Source organism: Barbatula barbatula (assembly GCF_947034865.1).
Source record: "Barbatula barbatula genome assembly, chromosome: 17".
Classification (NCBI taxonomy): domain Eukaryota; kingdom Metazoa; phylum Chordata; class Actinopteri; order Cypriniformes; family Nemacheilidae; genus Barbatula; species Barbatula barbatula.
This window is the reverse complement of record NC_136780.1, coordinates 12,400,921-12,416,509: the sequence shown is the minus strand read 5'-3', so window position 1 is coordinate 12,416,509 and position 15,589 is coordinate 12,400,921. Positions and strand designations below refer to the sequence as shown.

General features: G+C 41.5%; 2 protein-coding genes across 4 annotated transcripts; one reads left to right on the top strand and one right to left on the bottom strand.

Annotated features, from left to right (window-relative positions):
• Positions 1-915: 915 nt before the first annotated feature.
• On the bottom strand, positions 916-10,328 carry naca (nascent polypeptide associated complex subunit alpha). The gene is made up of 8 exons (XM_079478493.1): positions 10,198-10,328; positions 9,260-9,335; positions 2,413-2,504; positions 2,130-2,207; positions 1,882-2,028; positions 1,560-1,688; positions 1,236-1,358; positions 916-1,036 (listed from the first exon to the last, which is right to left on the bottom strand). Exons 2-8 carry the CDS (start codon positions 9,327-9,329, stop codon positions 1,022-1,024), a joined length of 654 nt encoding a protein of 217 aa, XP_079334619.1. The 5' UTR covers positions 9,330-9,335; positions 10,198-10,328; the 3' UTR covers positions 916-1,021.
• On the top strand, positions 9,251-15,586 carry tfip11 (tuftelin interacting protein 11). Of its 3 annotated transcripts, XM_079478491.1 has the most exons (15): positions 9,434-9,559; positions 10,292-10,341; positions 10,751-10,965; positions 11,211-11,367; positions 11,465-11,618; positions 11,760-11,887; positions 12,066-12,227; positions 12,318-12,509; positions 12,651-12,965; positions 13,560-13,666; positions 13,743-13,911; positions 13,996-14,239; positions 14,328-14,470; positions 14,813-14,978; positions 15,083-15,586. In XM_079478491.1, the coding sequence occupies exons 3-15, from the start codon at positions 10,757-10,759 to the stop codon at positions 15,442-15,444; spliced, it is 2,508 nt and encodes an 835-aa protein (XP_079334617.1). In that variant the 5' UTR covers positions 9,434-9,559; positions 10,292-10,341; positions 10,751-10,756; the 3' UTR covers positions 15,445-15,586. The 3 variants fall into 3 exon arrangements, with proteins under 3 accessions (XP_079334618.1, XP_079334616.1, XP_079334617.1); XM_079478492.1 differs by lacking the exon at positions 10,292-10,341 and having other exon boundaries at positions 9,251-9,559; XM_079478490.1 differs by having other exon boundaries at positions 9,382-10,341.
• Positions 15,587-15,589: the final 3 nt, after the last annotated feature.

Sequence of the window (15,589 nt, the reverse complement as noted above, 5' to 3'; positions counted from 1 at the left end):
AATCCTCCCAAACCATGTTTTTATACGTGGTATTTAATTTACAACAAAAAATTTCCTTTGGTACAAAATTTGGTACAATAGTACAAAAATAAACCAATTTACTTTGATTACTGGGCAAAGAACTATATTATCTTGGTTGGTCTGTAATTTAATGATAAAGGAATACCTTTCAAATTAGGAATTTTTGATACACTATAAAATCCCAGTTTCGGCAAGATCATTTGCTATTGTTTTTGGAGCTATTCCCTCTGGGATTGTTTATGTTTAAGAAAGGTTTAAATAATAATTTTACTAAGGTTGTGCCACGTCTTAATGTTGGTAAATCATCCCTTACGACCAAGTCAAATAATAGGGGGTTTCTACTCCAGAGTGAGGTAGTTTCTTGCCCTAATGCGGTCTCTTATTGGAACACACATGTAGGTAATATTAACTGGCAAAATGTATGGACTTTACCTAATAAATGCTTCATGTACAATACAATGTCTTTTAAAATGATACATCGATGCTATCCCTCACAAGGTTTTCTCCAAAGGTTTATTTATGACGACTTTGATGTAAATGGTTTCTTTGGTGGTCACCAAAAGGTGATCCTTGATGTCTGACTGACTGAAAATATCCCGGCAAATTCTCCAGTTTGAAACCAAATAATGTACAATGCATCAATAAATGGCTATGGAATCTACCCCTAATAAAATTACAAATTTCTTGAAGAGTGTTACAACAACCTTCACTGAACATTAAAATATTTAATGTTACAAAACCTACAAATATTATCAACAGACAACAATTGGAGGCCCTGCTAGTAGTGTTTATTTTTTTCTCATTCAAATCATGCTTTTTCAGGACAAATGTATCCTATTAATAATGAATACAATTTATATTAATACAAAAATACACAATACAACACAAAATGAATAATTTCATCAAGCCACACCTTTATTTCTCTTGGATATAAATTGTACAAACAATAATGTAGATCAAATCAGCAACGTCTTATTGTGAACCGGTCCCTGATCTCCATCTACATTGTCAATTCCTGTAAAGACAGACAAAATATAAGATTAAGACAGCTCAAAGCACCAGCACACTATGTTTAATGTGTACGCTCCTCTCAGAACAGATGCACTGGGTTCAGAGAAAATTAAAAGAACGAAGGTCATACTGTTAATTCAGTACAGAAGAGATAGAAAAATATTCATAAGTTTTGAAGTGAGATCATAATTTGGCTAACTCACCATAATAGCATTGACAATGTCGTTATTGTTATTCTTCAGTGCACGCACAGCCTTTGCCCGGGACACGTTGGCCTGTGACATGACCAGCTCAATGTCCTTGACCTCCACGCCGGTCTCATCAACCTGAAAAAGACATCATGACTCAGAACTATAAAAATATGTATTTTGTTTTCATTTTCTTGAGTATAACACAGAAGACACCCCGACTTAACAAATTAAGCACCAATGAAATCACAAAATGTATAAAACTCCTTCATAAAAGACATGTCCACTTTATTCTAAAACACATTTTCTGTAGTGTGATAATAGGGAATTTGCAGACACCTCTTCCTCTTCGCTCTCCTCTTGTACTGTGGGCGTCTGTGTGTTTTCCTGGATGTTTGAAACAGCTTCTCCTTGGACCTTGAACTTCTCTGCAGCTGCCAACTGAGCTTGCTGGGACAGGTCTTCAATCTGAAAACAACAGAAACCATCAGGATCTGATCTTGCTAATATATTTTCCATTTAGCAGCTACACCAGTGTCACAGTTTCCTCTCTCAGGACAGAAAGTTTGCTTCATCAGAAAGTGTGTTTGTAAACTACCTGGTGCAGATTTAAAAAGTGCTTTAACCATTTTAATTCTTTAATATCCTTTCCAATCTTTACCTTTGCCTCGCCGAAGACGATGTAAGTATCTGAAGCTGGACTTTTGTAGACATCTGGTTTGGTGATGACAAAGAGAATATTCTTGGACTTGCGAATGGTTACCCTGGTAACACCGGCAACTTGTCTCAACCCCAATTTGGACATGGCCTGGTCAAAAGAAAATTCAATGTAAGCCGCTTTGGATAAAAGCGTCTGCCAAATGCATAAATGTATATGAACGATTTCTTGTAAGCTGTGGTATGACAAACCTTCCTGGCTTTCTTCTCGCTTCTGCTCTGTTTTGCTTTGCTGACAGGTTCCTCGTCGATTTCAGCAGCTGCTGCAAGCTGTGAAAGACAGATAAAGTTACAAGTCAATTCTGAAATGTGGTTAAACTACACATCATATCAGGAGGAATGAAACCAGCGTTTAAGCACTGTAAATCAAATTTTATACATAATCCCCATCAACAAATGCCTTATATAAATAATTTGAGTATCTTCAAGAAGCAAGTGATGTAATTATACACATGGATGTTTAAGGATCTTTTACCTGTGCCTGCTGTGTTTGTGTCTGTGCTTGTGCAGAGTCCTGATCCTCCAGTTCAGGAACAGATTCATCGCTGTCCGATTCAGTACCAGACCCTAACACAACCAGATATAATTTCAGTTAAGGCCATTAAGACACATGCACCTCAAACAAACCCTTCAAAGAATCTGGATTGAAGTATTTAATCCCAAGATTATAGCATTACAAGTTTGCAACAAACTGCAAGATAAAAAGAACCATTTTACCTAAATCTGAAAACTTAAATGATCAATGTCACCTTAATGTTGATAAGCTCAACTTCAACCTGTTCAATTCCTATTCATATACCTTGTAGACAGTTTGCAGTCAACTGACAGTCTCTATTTATATATATTCCAGTCACCGCTTAACACTGGGTATTGCCTTCATGAATTTAACAATTTGGGAGTTATCTGGTGTTCTAAAAGTCATGTGACTAACGCAATTTGGAAACACACACACAACCGGAAGACAAACATGAAGAAACAGACAGACAGAGGTACCCTTGTCGTTCTTGATGACTGGCTCCAGCACAGATGGGGCTTTAACTGGTGGGGGAACAGGGGCAGATTCAACTTTAGGAGCAGGGACAGTCTTAACTTTATGACCTTTAGTTGGTTCAGCTTTAGGAGCAGGGACAGTCTTAACTTTATGATCTTTAGTTGGTTCAGCTTTAGGAGCAGCACCCTTAACTGTAGGAGCAGGAGTGACCTCTGCTTTGGAGGCAGGGGCAGTCTCAGACTTCGCTTTGGGAGCAGGGTCAGACTTAGCTGTAGGAGTAGGCTCGGATTTAGCTTTGGGAGCAGAGTCAGACTTAGCTGTAGGAGTAGGCTCGGATTTAGATTTGGGAGCAGGGTCAGACTTAGCTGTAGGAGTAGGCTCGGATTTAGATTTAGGTGCAGTCTCAGCTTTAGGGGCAGGGCTGGCCTCGGCTTTAGGAGCAGGCTCGGCTTTGGCTTTAGGGGCAGGGCTGGCCTCGGCTTTAGGAGCAGGCTCGGCTTTGGCTTTAGGGGCAGGGCTGGCCTCGGCTTTAGGAGCAGGCTCGGCTTTGGCTTTAGGGGCAGGGCTGGCCTCGGCTTTAGGAGCAGGCTCGGCTTTGGGGGCAGGCTCGGCTTTGGCTTTAGGGGCAGGCTCGGCTTTGGCTTTAGGGGCAGGCTCGGCTTTGGCTTTAGGGGCAGGCTCGGCTTTGGCTTTAGGGGCAGGCTCGGCTTTGGCTTTAGGGGCAGGCTCGGCTTTGGCTTTAGGGGCAGGCTCGGCTTTGGCTTTAGGAGCAGGCTCGGCTTTGGCTTTAGGAGCAGGCTCGGCTTTGGCTTTAGGAGCAGGCTCGGCTTTGGCTTTAGGAGCAGGCTCGGCTTTGGCTTTAGGAGCAGGCTCGGCTTTGGCTTTAGGAGCAGGCTCGGCTTTGGCTTTAGGAGCAGGCTCGGCTTTGGCTTTAGGAGCAGGCTCGGCTTTAGGAGCAGGCTCGGCTTTGGCTTTAGGAGCAGGCTCGGCTTTAGGAGCAGGCTCGGCTTTGGCCTTGGGTTCGGGAGCAGCCTCGGCCTTGGGGGCAGCCTCTGCCTTGGGCTTGGGGGCAGCCTCGGCCTTGGGGGCAGCCTCGGCCTTGGGGGCAGCCTCGGCCTTGGGCTTAGGGGCAGCCTCGGCTTTTGGTTCAGGAGCACCCTCGGCTTTAGATTTAGTTACCGCCTCAGCTTTGGGAGCAGGCTCCACTTTTGTTTTAGGGGCAGGGGTTGCTTTCTGGGCAGGCTTAGCGTTAGGAGCGGACTCAACGATATTGACAGATTTCGTTTTAGGAACTGCTGGAGTGACTACAGGAATTGTGGTAGGTGGCACGGGGGGAAAAATGGGCACAGGATTCTCAGGTGGAATGAGTGGTGGGAGATCATCATCATCTAATGCTGCAGGCACAACCTGGGGAGCAGTCTTTGGGGGGGCAGTAACAGCCTTGGAGGGCTTATCTTTTGAAGCCGCAGAGGCTGGCTTTACATCAGGCTTGGGTTTAGCAGCGGATTTTGTAGGTGCCACAGGGACTTCTACTTTTGGAAGTTCAGCCACCTTGGGTGGACTGGAGGCCATCTCTCCTGTAAATGACCGAGGTGCAGGGGCAGCAGGCTTTGAGGTTACTTTAAAAGCCACAGGAGCTACAGCAACTTTGGGAGAGACAGGGGATGCAGGTGCATCATTCGCTCTTTTTTCTACCTCTGGTGGTGGCATAGCAAGAGGTTGAGAAGCGACAACTGGTTTATTCTCTTGAGCAGGTTTATCAGCAGGTTTGAAATTCTTTGCTTTCTGTTGCTTTCCCTGTTTGCCAGCTTTTACAACCTTGGGAGCACTTTGCCCAGTGACAGGAGAGTCAGCTGGAGGAGAAGCTAGGGGGGAGCATGGCGGGGTAGCATGAGATACAGAGGCAGATTTGGGAGAGATTGGGGAGCTTGAGGAGGCAGATAAAGAGGAGCGTTTCCTGCGTCCAGAAGGAACAGGTTTAGGAGCAGACGTGTGAGGAGATGTGGACAGCTTAGGGTTATTCTTGCCCTCTTTAGGCTTTGCCTTAGAGGGAGCAGGGGCCACAGCAGCAGGACCAGCGGGTGTGGCTAATGGAAATAAATGGATTTAAGTGATTTTTGGTCAAGTTGAATGGTGTTAATTTTCACTTCCATGCTGGTTATAAGGGATGCGCTCAAACACAAAATTGTTAAAACGCATCACAAAACATTTCAGAACTGTTGCTCCGTGCTTAGAATACATTTACCAGTGTAGCACGCATGTCATAGAGTTTGTCATGTGCATTAGACAGAGCAGTGTGTTTGTCATTATGCTTGTCTGTTTGAACGTAAATCAATGTAGCATCACTATTTAACTACGTTTTTTGCCAGTGAAATTCGTTTTTCAGCTGCACAGAGTCCATTTAACTAGATGCAGAATCCTATTATTTACATCTGGCTGTTCTGAGTGTCTGTGCTAATGAGTTGCAAAGAATTTATGCATTACACGCGTGACGTTCGTGGATGTGCGAGTATATGAACACACAATTGTCTTCATCGCAAATTGACTGGAGTTTATTTCATAAGCATTTCACTGTGAATTAAGTTTGTCAAATACACAGTTGCTTCCTTTGCAAGACACCTTTCTGCTGCTTGCAAACAGACTATTTTGAGAAAACAGTGGATTACCATTGACCTGCCGCTCTGATTCCACTCGCAATGCAGAAATACGATGCAGGCTCACTCTTGCTTGAATCCAAGGTAAATCATCAACACTATCACCTCTTACATTTTATATCGTAATCGGTTTGAACGTTTACACAGGTCACTTTACTTCCTCATCAAGGGCTCACCCAGGTCTGTTTTGCATTCATATTCATACGAACCCTGCCACAGTTCAAGAGGAACCGTGCCCCTTTCCTAACTTAACTTCAAATGTGAAAGCCACCTTAAACTCTTAACGTCTTCCTGACAACCTGTCAAAATAAATGTCCTGTTAACATGAACACTAATGAATATAATCTGAAGTGTACTATAGTGTTTGCTATAGAGAATTATAGTACCATTGTAGTAAATTGATAAACTGTAGTAAACACTGTAGTACACTATAGCAAGATAAAAAAATAAACAATATCTTATCTAGGACTTTTACTGCAGCTACTTAAATACTACGGTATTTTTGTGTGGACAAATATTTCTGTTGTATAGAACAGAACAACAAGATGTCCCTGTTTTACTCAGCCTCAAGGCATCCTAACTGAATGACTTTCTTCCGAGGGATAACGAAAGGCAGATCTTAATGTTTATAGTGCTCTCAATATGGAAATTTCTCCTGAACAAACGCATCAATTTGCTTCAGAAGGCCTTTGTTAAGACCACAGAGCCGTGTCGAGCAGTTATTTGATGAATGGATGCACGTTTTATTTTGAGCTTCAAAATAATTGCCCCCCATTCTACCGCTTTGAAGAAAAATGACGCGCGGTATTATAACTCCTAATGCATATTCTTCAAGAAGAAAGTCATTTTCATTCAGGATGCCTTGAGAGTGAGTAAAACATGGGGAAAATTGTTTTGCCTCTGAAATATCAATTTAAAACAATCACTTACATAATCATGTCTACTGTACAGACAAATGCAGATAAATAACATATATGCATTCATATGAATTCACGTCAAATCATTAGCTGTTATATTGCAATTGTAATATCCCACAAAACAGATAAAGCATGATAAAATGCTAACACCACAGAAAACACCAATTCAAGATAACAAATCATGTATTAATTGTGAGCTTGCGTGTTGCTATGGAGCACTCATCTTGCTCAAGCTAAAGCCCTTTTCTGTTGACATTACTACAATTCAAAATCAAAGTTAAAAGAAAGTTCGCCAAAAAACGTTTTATTTATCAGGGCTCTAGACTTTTTTTTCATTGGTCGCTTCACGCTTGTTTTATTATTTATGCACTGCACTCTTGGTGATAGGGGTGATTCGAACCTGATTGGTTAACAGGCAGGGTTTTAGGTACCTACTCGTTAACTGAAAGCACAATAAAACCAAAATAAATGCAAATAAATATTGTGTTTGTTATTTTAAACAGTTGTTATAATTTAGTTTTATAACTTCAAGTTATATGTTGGCTATAAAATGATGACACAAATATAACCTGTCACTCTTCACAATCCTCCTTTATTGCTCTCTGCAAAAATCTGAAAATTTGTTGCTGGCCTTCATTTGCCAGACTTCATTTTAAACACACAAAATTAACTTAGTTCTGAATTGCTTTTGAGTGTTGATGTAGCTTAATCATTACATATGTACTTAACGACACATTGTGTTCTGATGTGTTTTCAGTGACTGAATTGATGCGTTCAGTCAGTGAGTCTCATGGGTTCAGTGTTGCTTACAGAGTTGTTTCAACAAAATGAATCCGTTCAAAAGAGTCATTAGATGGCGAATCAGACTTTAGCGGAAACGGTCGCACTGTTTGTTATTCACTGTTGTTAGAACGTCAGAAAAGATGGAAGTAAACATGTAAAGCATTTCACTGGTTAGGATTTTTCCTCTATGTCAGCTGCATTTGCGCAACACTTGTCCGGGAAGAAAATGCAACATGTTTTTGAACACATTCACACCTCGCTGTAATTCAGGTAAAATATATCCTCTGAATGCACCATGTGAAATAAGGATTCTGTCTTCTGATTAACGTACAAGGGAGAGACAGTTTAAAAAAAACGGACGCGTTTGACTTAAGCGCTGCGCAGAACGATCGGAATATGATATCATTGTTTTCCGAGAGCATATGTAGCAGTCTGTCCTCCTATGTTTTTATGCTCCCTGCATGCTCTTTTTTGGCATGGGTTCGGTTGTTTGATTAGCATTGTTCTTAAAAAAAAAATCGACTTTATTGCTCAGCAAAAGAACATCATACAGGTTTGGAACGACGTGCAAGTAAAATATTAATGGGGGATTTTCAAGAACACAATCCAAGGCTGTTGCACATTTGTCATTGAACTGGTTAGACTTGTCCAATATTTGAATATGATTTGTCTACTTAGTGAAAAGCTTACATCTGAAAATTAATAACTACGCTATGTAGCAAAGTCAATAACATTCTCTTGCTGTAGGTCAACACAGGTGACCATTAGAGGGAGAGAGTTCTCTTAAACCACGTAGAAAAAAACAAAACTTAACTAAATGAGTTCCTCCTATAAGAAACAGAAACACTTAATCTAACCAATTATTTATATTTAAAAAAATCTTTAATGTAATGGCTAGAATCGATCAAGTTTAGTGTAAAGTTAGCAAAACATTCATGCAGATTCAGCTTGACCATGTTCCAGAACATGGTCATCAATGTACATGCTTCCAAAACAACACCTCAACTTCGGTCAGCACACAATCACACGAGGTGGTCCTGGATCACTTTGTTTTGAAACCAAGCGTATCTCAGTATCATCAGATCATTACCAATTAACGCTTCTTACCCAATTAATCAAAATACCAAAAGTTACTGGTATTTCTGCTGCTTCTTTTAATCTAGGTTGGGGTTTAAGCACACTGACCTAAAAACTTTAGGTGGAGTAAAAAACTGACTCAAACGTCATTCCCACCCCAAAAAACATGACACCACCCCAACCAGAGAAACCTGCTTTAAGTCCCAACAGCAGCTGGTTGATGTCCATAAAAAACCTGAGTGGACAAAACAGGTGCCAAGGCACCACGAATGGTCGGTTCAATTTTCCAATTGCTCCTTTACACTGAGAAACCTGATAAAATGACAACAGTGAAGTTCCAGGACCCCCCCACAGTAACTACATTTACATGGACATCAGTAATCTAATTATGTGCATTATTCTAAATAAGACAATGTTATGATTAAGGCGTTTATCCGAGTTGCTATACGAATATACTTTTTATGTTCCCCTTATCCAACATGTTACGCAACACTATCCAATGTTCTCTCCAGAACGCCAGTCCTGCATTTACGGCCATCAAGGCACGTTATAATATCAATTTCTTTAAGAATTCTTAAAACAAGCTTTGAAGCCATGCTCTTTAGCTTGCCGTCAAACGGTTAACCACTGCCGCGTGTGTATCCTGTCACAAAGTGCCACGAAAAGTCCTACATGCCGGTAATAATGCGATTAAGATGTGTACAAGTCTATACTGCGCTCCGACTAAAATAAGAATACTCCACACGTCTTAATTCGTTTGACGTGTACTATGATTATGACTTTAGATGGATTAAGGTACTCAAAAAGCTGCTACATTCTTAATCAGAGTATTGTTTTAATCGTGAAATATTGTTGTCCATGTAAAAGTGCCAGACATGCACATTTATCAACAGTACTCACCCGTCTCAGCTTGGGGATGCTGCAACTCCTGCTCTGTAACAGGGACAGTTTCTGTGGCTTCACCCGGCATTGTGGACTGTAACAGAAAAGGTTTTCAACAACAAGTTTCAGTCTGTAGTTTTGCGTCTAGACTAGTCATGCTTTTTTTATAAGGCAAACTGAGCATGCGCCTCTAGGCCTCTTCCTGCCAGGCCTGGGTTGTCAGATGTCTCACTGCCGGCTGAATTAAACCCTCTGGCGTGTTCGCGCAAGATAGTGTGGAGCTTTTGTGATACATGTCACGAGTACTGAAACTCCGAGGTAAAAATCTCAAACAGAAACTACGGCAACTATTTAAGCGTCATATCTACACAAAGAGACCGCTTACGAGACCTTACATGGGCGCGCGTGGAGTGGGATGCGTCTTCTCTCACGTGTGTAACGGCACCGCTTTTATGAGAAACTCGTATGGGAAACTCAAAACAAACCCACGTGGATAAACAGTACGATAAACGACTTGGTTCTCTTTAAAACGGGGGGCTACGGCAGCACGTGCATGTCTCTTCGTTTATTTGAATGGCTTATTAAGCAGGCGAGAGTAACTTTTCAGCCATTGACTACTAGCGAACAACGAACACCCCCTTTGTCACGGCATTAAACGCTTTCGTTTCGTAACATTCAACGTTTATAATTTGGTCTCTTAAAACAAGGAAAAACGAAGATTTGAAGACTTCTTTAGAAAGAAAGCCCGACATAGTAATGCGGCACCTCCTGTTCCCCCATTTTGAACAGTCAGCCGTTTGTATTCATTAAACAATTCTTTTAAAAACATGCTTAATAAATAAATGTTGGCAATTTAGCATCGACAAACACTAAAACATACAATTGCGTACGATTTGAGAGACCGAAACACATAAAAGAGCGTCGGATTACAATAGATTTACAACAGAACTACTCACTAGTTCGAGGCACAGGATCCAAGATGGCTGTGAGAGAGGATTTCTGACCTCGGCGTCGCTCTGATGTCAAAACGTTTACTTCCTGTCTGTACAGGAAGTTGCTCCTGGATACGCCGCTTACCGATAGAACAACCGCATATTTAGGTAAATATTGTTTTATATGCTCTTGTTTTAACACGCACGTCGCTCGTGTTTATTTTCTTAATGACAGATGATAGGAAATTCCCAACAAGATCATTGAAGTTACTAAATTACACAATGGCTAACCGGAAAATGTATAAAGTTAGCAGCGTTATGCTAACCTGGTTATTAATTATATATTAACGTATGCTTGAGGGTTTGACATTATAATAAAACACATGCCTTCATCACGTGTTTTATCTTATGTGTATTTCGTGTGAGAAAACCAGTCGTCTTTGGTTTAATCTGTCAATGTTGAATTTAACACTTTTAGTACAGAAAAGATGTGCATTCATATGAATACAGACTGCATACTGTACAGGCTACTGATGGGCTGTTTTACCTAACACACCGTGTTAACTTTTTTTACTAGACAAATATGTCTATGTCCCATCTGTATGGGCGTAGAGGTGAGGAGGAGGAGGAGGATGGAGTGGAAATTGAAAAATTTGAGGTGACTGAGTGGGACCTGGCCAATGAGTTTAACCCAGACAGACGCAGGTACAGACAGACCAAAGAAGAAGCGACTTATGGGATCTGGGCGGAACACGACTCTGATGATGAGAAGCCAAGCTTTGGAGGCAAAAAGTATGCTGCTGTTCGTTTTATTATCCAATATTTGAGTTGATCTCAAACTATATAACATAATAAATAAACTCTTTCAAAGGATAGAATATATATTTTTGGGCTCTGTTCATTTTGTGATAATATAGCGCTTGAAATTCCTCTTAAATGTTTTGCAGGTAACATTACATTTGGTTTTAAGGAGATTAGATGTTTTGAATCTATAAAGTATTTTAATATGGTGTATATTTATATTTGTAACTACACAGATCAAAAGACTTTACAGCTCCTGTGAACTTTGTAAGTGCTGGCCTACGAAAGACTGCAGCTGAAGAGAAGGCAGAACCAGAGGGTTCCGATGACTCCAATCGAGGTGGAGATACACCACCTCCACCCCGCACTGCAGTTCCCAAAAAACTTAAAACGGTACAGCGAGATGCCTGCAAATGCAACGACAGTAACTTTGCTTTTTGAGTCTCAAGAACTGGGTCATAATAGCTGTCTTTTAAAATCGTTTTTTTAGGGTGGAAGCTTTAAGACATCGCAGAGATTTGCAGGTGGTATCAGAACAGGGAAAGACATTGGGTCCTGGGAAAAGCACACCCGAGGCATTGGTCAAAAACTTCTGGAGAAGATGGGCTACGTTCCAGGAAAAGGGCTTGGAAAGAATGCTCAGGGTAAAACAATAGATATCTTTATACCTATACTTTTTTTTCGTGTGTGCACATTTATCCTGTTGTGAAGTGTCATATTATAATGCTGTTTTATTTTTAATGGATTTAAATGGTCTCCTGATATTTGTTTATCTTTGTGTTCAGGTATTGTGAATCCAATTGAGGCCAAGTTGCGCAAGGGTAAAGGAGCAGTTGGTGCGTACGGGAATGAAAGGACCCAGCAATCCTTGCAGGATTTCCCTGTTGTAGACTCTGAGGAGGAAGAGGAGAAAGTAAGTAGTTAAAGTTTATCCGGAGACATGTGGCTAATATACACAAATGTGTAACCAGTGCCTAACCTAACACATAGCCTTGTATGATACAATGTATTTACTTTTATATTCAATAATACTGACAGCATTAAACTCAAGAAATATTTTTATTTACGTTTTGTTCACTCAATCTTTGCAGGAATTTCAGAGAGAATTGGGGCAATGGCGGAAGGATCCGGGAGAAAAAGTGGCCAAGAAAAAGCCCAAGTACTCTTATAAGACAGTGGAAGAACTGAAAGCTCATGGCAAACTGACCAACAGGACCATGAGCAGACCTGCAGGAGAACTGGCACAAGTCAAGGTGAGAGAGCAGCAGGTTTAGAGCAAAACTCAAAAAACACTACAGTGCACCTCACAGAAATTACTCTGAATAATCTCTTTTGGGTTTCAGGTGATAGATATGACAGGCAGAGAACAGAAGGTTTATCACAGCTACAGTCAAATGAGTCAAAAACACAGCGTGCCCGAGGAGGCTTCATTGAGCGAGAGCACCCGAGAACAAAAGAGCTCTGGTTTTGCTCTCCCAGAGCTGGAGCACAATCTCAAACTGCTCATTGAGCTCACGGAGCAAGATATTCTGCAGGTACAGTGCAATACAAATATAACTGTCTGACGGCTCTAGACAGCTGTCGCTCAGTTTGACATTTTGTCATTGTCAGTAGACTTCTGCAGTGGTTGTCAAATTTTTGCAAGTATCACAAAAGTATTTGTGTTGTGTGTACAGAGTGCACGGCGTCTGCAACATGAGAAGGACACAGTGGTTACCCTGACCCACGAGAGCGATGCCCTGCAGGGCAGACTGGCGGAGGAGGAACAGGCTCTTGGGCGGCTAGAACAGGTGCTGGACCTGGTGGAGAGTTTTGAGGCGGGTGAAACGGAGGCCAGTTCTGCGCTCAGTCTTCAGGAGTGTGCCAGGGTCTTCCAGCAGCTTCAGACGGAATTCTATCAGGAGTATAAGACCTTGGGATTGGGAGATTTAGCTGTGTCTGTTGTGCATCCCCTGCTGAAGGAGAAACTCCGCAACTGGGATCCGCTCAAGGTGAAAAGTTCATTATAGTGTCTACAACAGTCTCATTTGATCTGACTATTGTTCTGTCTAGTCACAGAAAACCTAAGAAACATAAATGTATTTTAAGTGAGCTGAAAATTGTACTTTTGTGATATCACCAATTCACCATACATACAGATAAACAAAATTGAAAGCGATAGTTCACCGAAAATGGACAAATCATTTACTCCCCCTTATGCCATTCCACACCTGTATAACTTTCTTTCTAAGATATTCTAAAGAACGTTGATGCCCCAACAACATGGCTCTATTGACTTCCATTGTATGGACACAAAACTAACTAACACTAACACCGTGTCTACACCTGAACAACAAGGTCGACACGACAAAAGACATTAGAACCCATTATAATTTCAAAATTTAGCCACACAGCGACAAACCCATTAAGAACAAGCAGGTTGTCATGTCGTGTCCGGTGTAGACATTTCTCAAAATATATTTTGTGTATCACAGAAGGTTCTGCATGACAGTAGAAAGAAAAATAAGTGATGACAGAATTATTAATATATATATATATAATATATCAGCTCTAATATTTACTCATTTTATCGGTCTCATATAAAGGACTGTTCAGACGGTTTGGAGGATGTTGGTCAATGGAGGGCCATTCTTGAAAACGCTCAGTCTTTCAACAGCGGACCAGACAGTTCTCAAATGGACCCCTACCACAGGTAAACCATATCGGAGTCTTGTGCATGTGGTGTGTGCGAACAGGTTTGTTAAACAGGTGTTTTTTTGTGGGCACAGATTGATATGGGAGGTGTGGGTTCCAGTCATGAGGAGCTGTGTGTCTCAGTGGCAACCCAGAAACGTGGGACCCATGGTGGACTGTGTGGAATGCTGGGCACCTGTCTTACCGCTGTGGGTTCTGGACAATGTCGTCGAGCAGCTTATTTTCCCACGACTCCAGAGAGAGGTTTGTCATGTTCTATGAACAATTTCCTTTTGTTTTTCCCTTGCAAATGTATAAATGGATAGCCCTTACTCTGTTTATGCATAGGTGGAAAATTGGAACCCACTGACAGACACGGTCCCCATCCATTCATGGATTTATCCTTGGCTGCCCCTGATGCAATCCCGCCTCGAGCCTCTCTATGCACCCATCCGTAGTAAACTTGCTCATGCCCTGCAGCGCTGGCACCCCAGCGATTCTTCTGCCAGACTCATTCTACAACCCTGGAAAGATGTCTTTACACCTGGCGCTTGGGAGGCTTTCATGGTCAAAAATATTGTCCCAAAACTCGGTATGTGCACCTTCAACAGATTATCATACTTTACGCTGCATGTGTCATGTCTGAGTTAGGGTCCTAAATCTTTGCTGGTATATTTTAGCTCTGTGTTTGGGAGAGTTGGTGGTGAATCCTCATCAGCAGCTGTTGGAGCCATTTAACTGGGTGATGGACTGGGAGGGCATGCTGTCTGTCTCCAGTATGGTGGGACTGCTGGATAAGAATTTCTTCCCCAAATGGCTACAGGTCAGGAAACCTTGTTTAAAGGGATAGTTCACCCAAAAATTAAAAAATCTTTAATTTACTCTCTCTTGTGTAGTTGAAAACCTGTATGACTCTTCTGTTAATTGTAAGAAAATATCTTATAAACTCTAAGACATTTTGAGAAAAGTGGTTTTGTGTCCATATATTGGAAGTCAATGGGATTCAATGTCTTTGGTTCCAACATTCATAAAAATATCTTTGGTGTTTCTTGTTTTCCATTCATCTCATTATAAAGGGTTACATGGTTGCAATCAAGTATCTTGGGTGTGATCCAAACGTAGTATTCTTAAAAACTAAAGTTGTGTTTGTCATTTCCTATTGCAGGTGTTGTGTTCCTGGCTCAGTAACAACCCGAACTATGAAGAAATCACAAAGTGGTATCTGGGCTGGAAGAGCTTGATCTCAGAGAATCTTCTCAGTCAACCAGTGGTCAAAGACAAACTGAACGAGGCTCTTGACATCATGAATCGTGCCGTTGCCTCTGGACTGGGTCAGTAATAGTTTTGCTTTGTGTTCATACATGCGTCTCATTCTTTCTTGTCTTTACATTCTACTCTATGGATGCCAACTATATAACCTCCTCTTTTCTTACAGGTGGGTACATGCAACCTGGAGCAAGGGAGAACATAGCATACTTGATTCAGACAGAGAGAAGAAAAGATTTCCAGTGCGAGCCTCAGCCAGAGCGCCGGGAGGTGGAGAATTCCACCCCGCGTCCACCAGGCACAGCCCAAGTACCAACATTGGTACCCACCAACTTTAAAGACCTCGTCCAAGCCAAGGCTGAGGAGAACGGCATCGTCTTCATGCCACTTGTGGCCAAGCGGCATATGGGCAAACAGTTATTCACATTTGGCCGGATAGTAATCTACATTGAGCGTGGAGTGGTCTTTGTCCAAGGCGAGAAAACCTGGGTCCCAACGTCATTACAGAGCCTAATTGACATGGCCAAATGAGACTGATGTTTGATCAAAAATAATTCAAACTTGTTCAAAAGTGCTAAAATGTTCCAGTGTAGTTTTGCTCTGGCTGTATCAGATTTGTCAATGTTTTTTATACTGTGAAAGAAGTAGTTTTGAAATAAATGAGTGCTTAAACAAT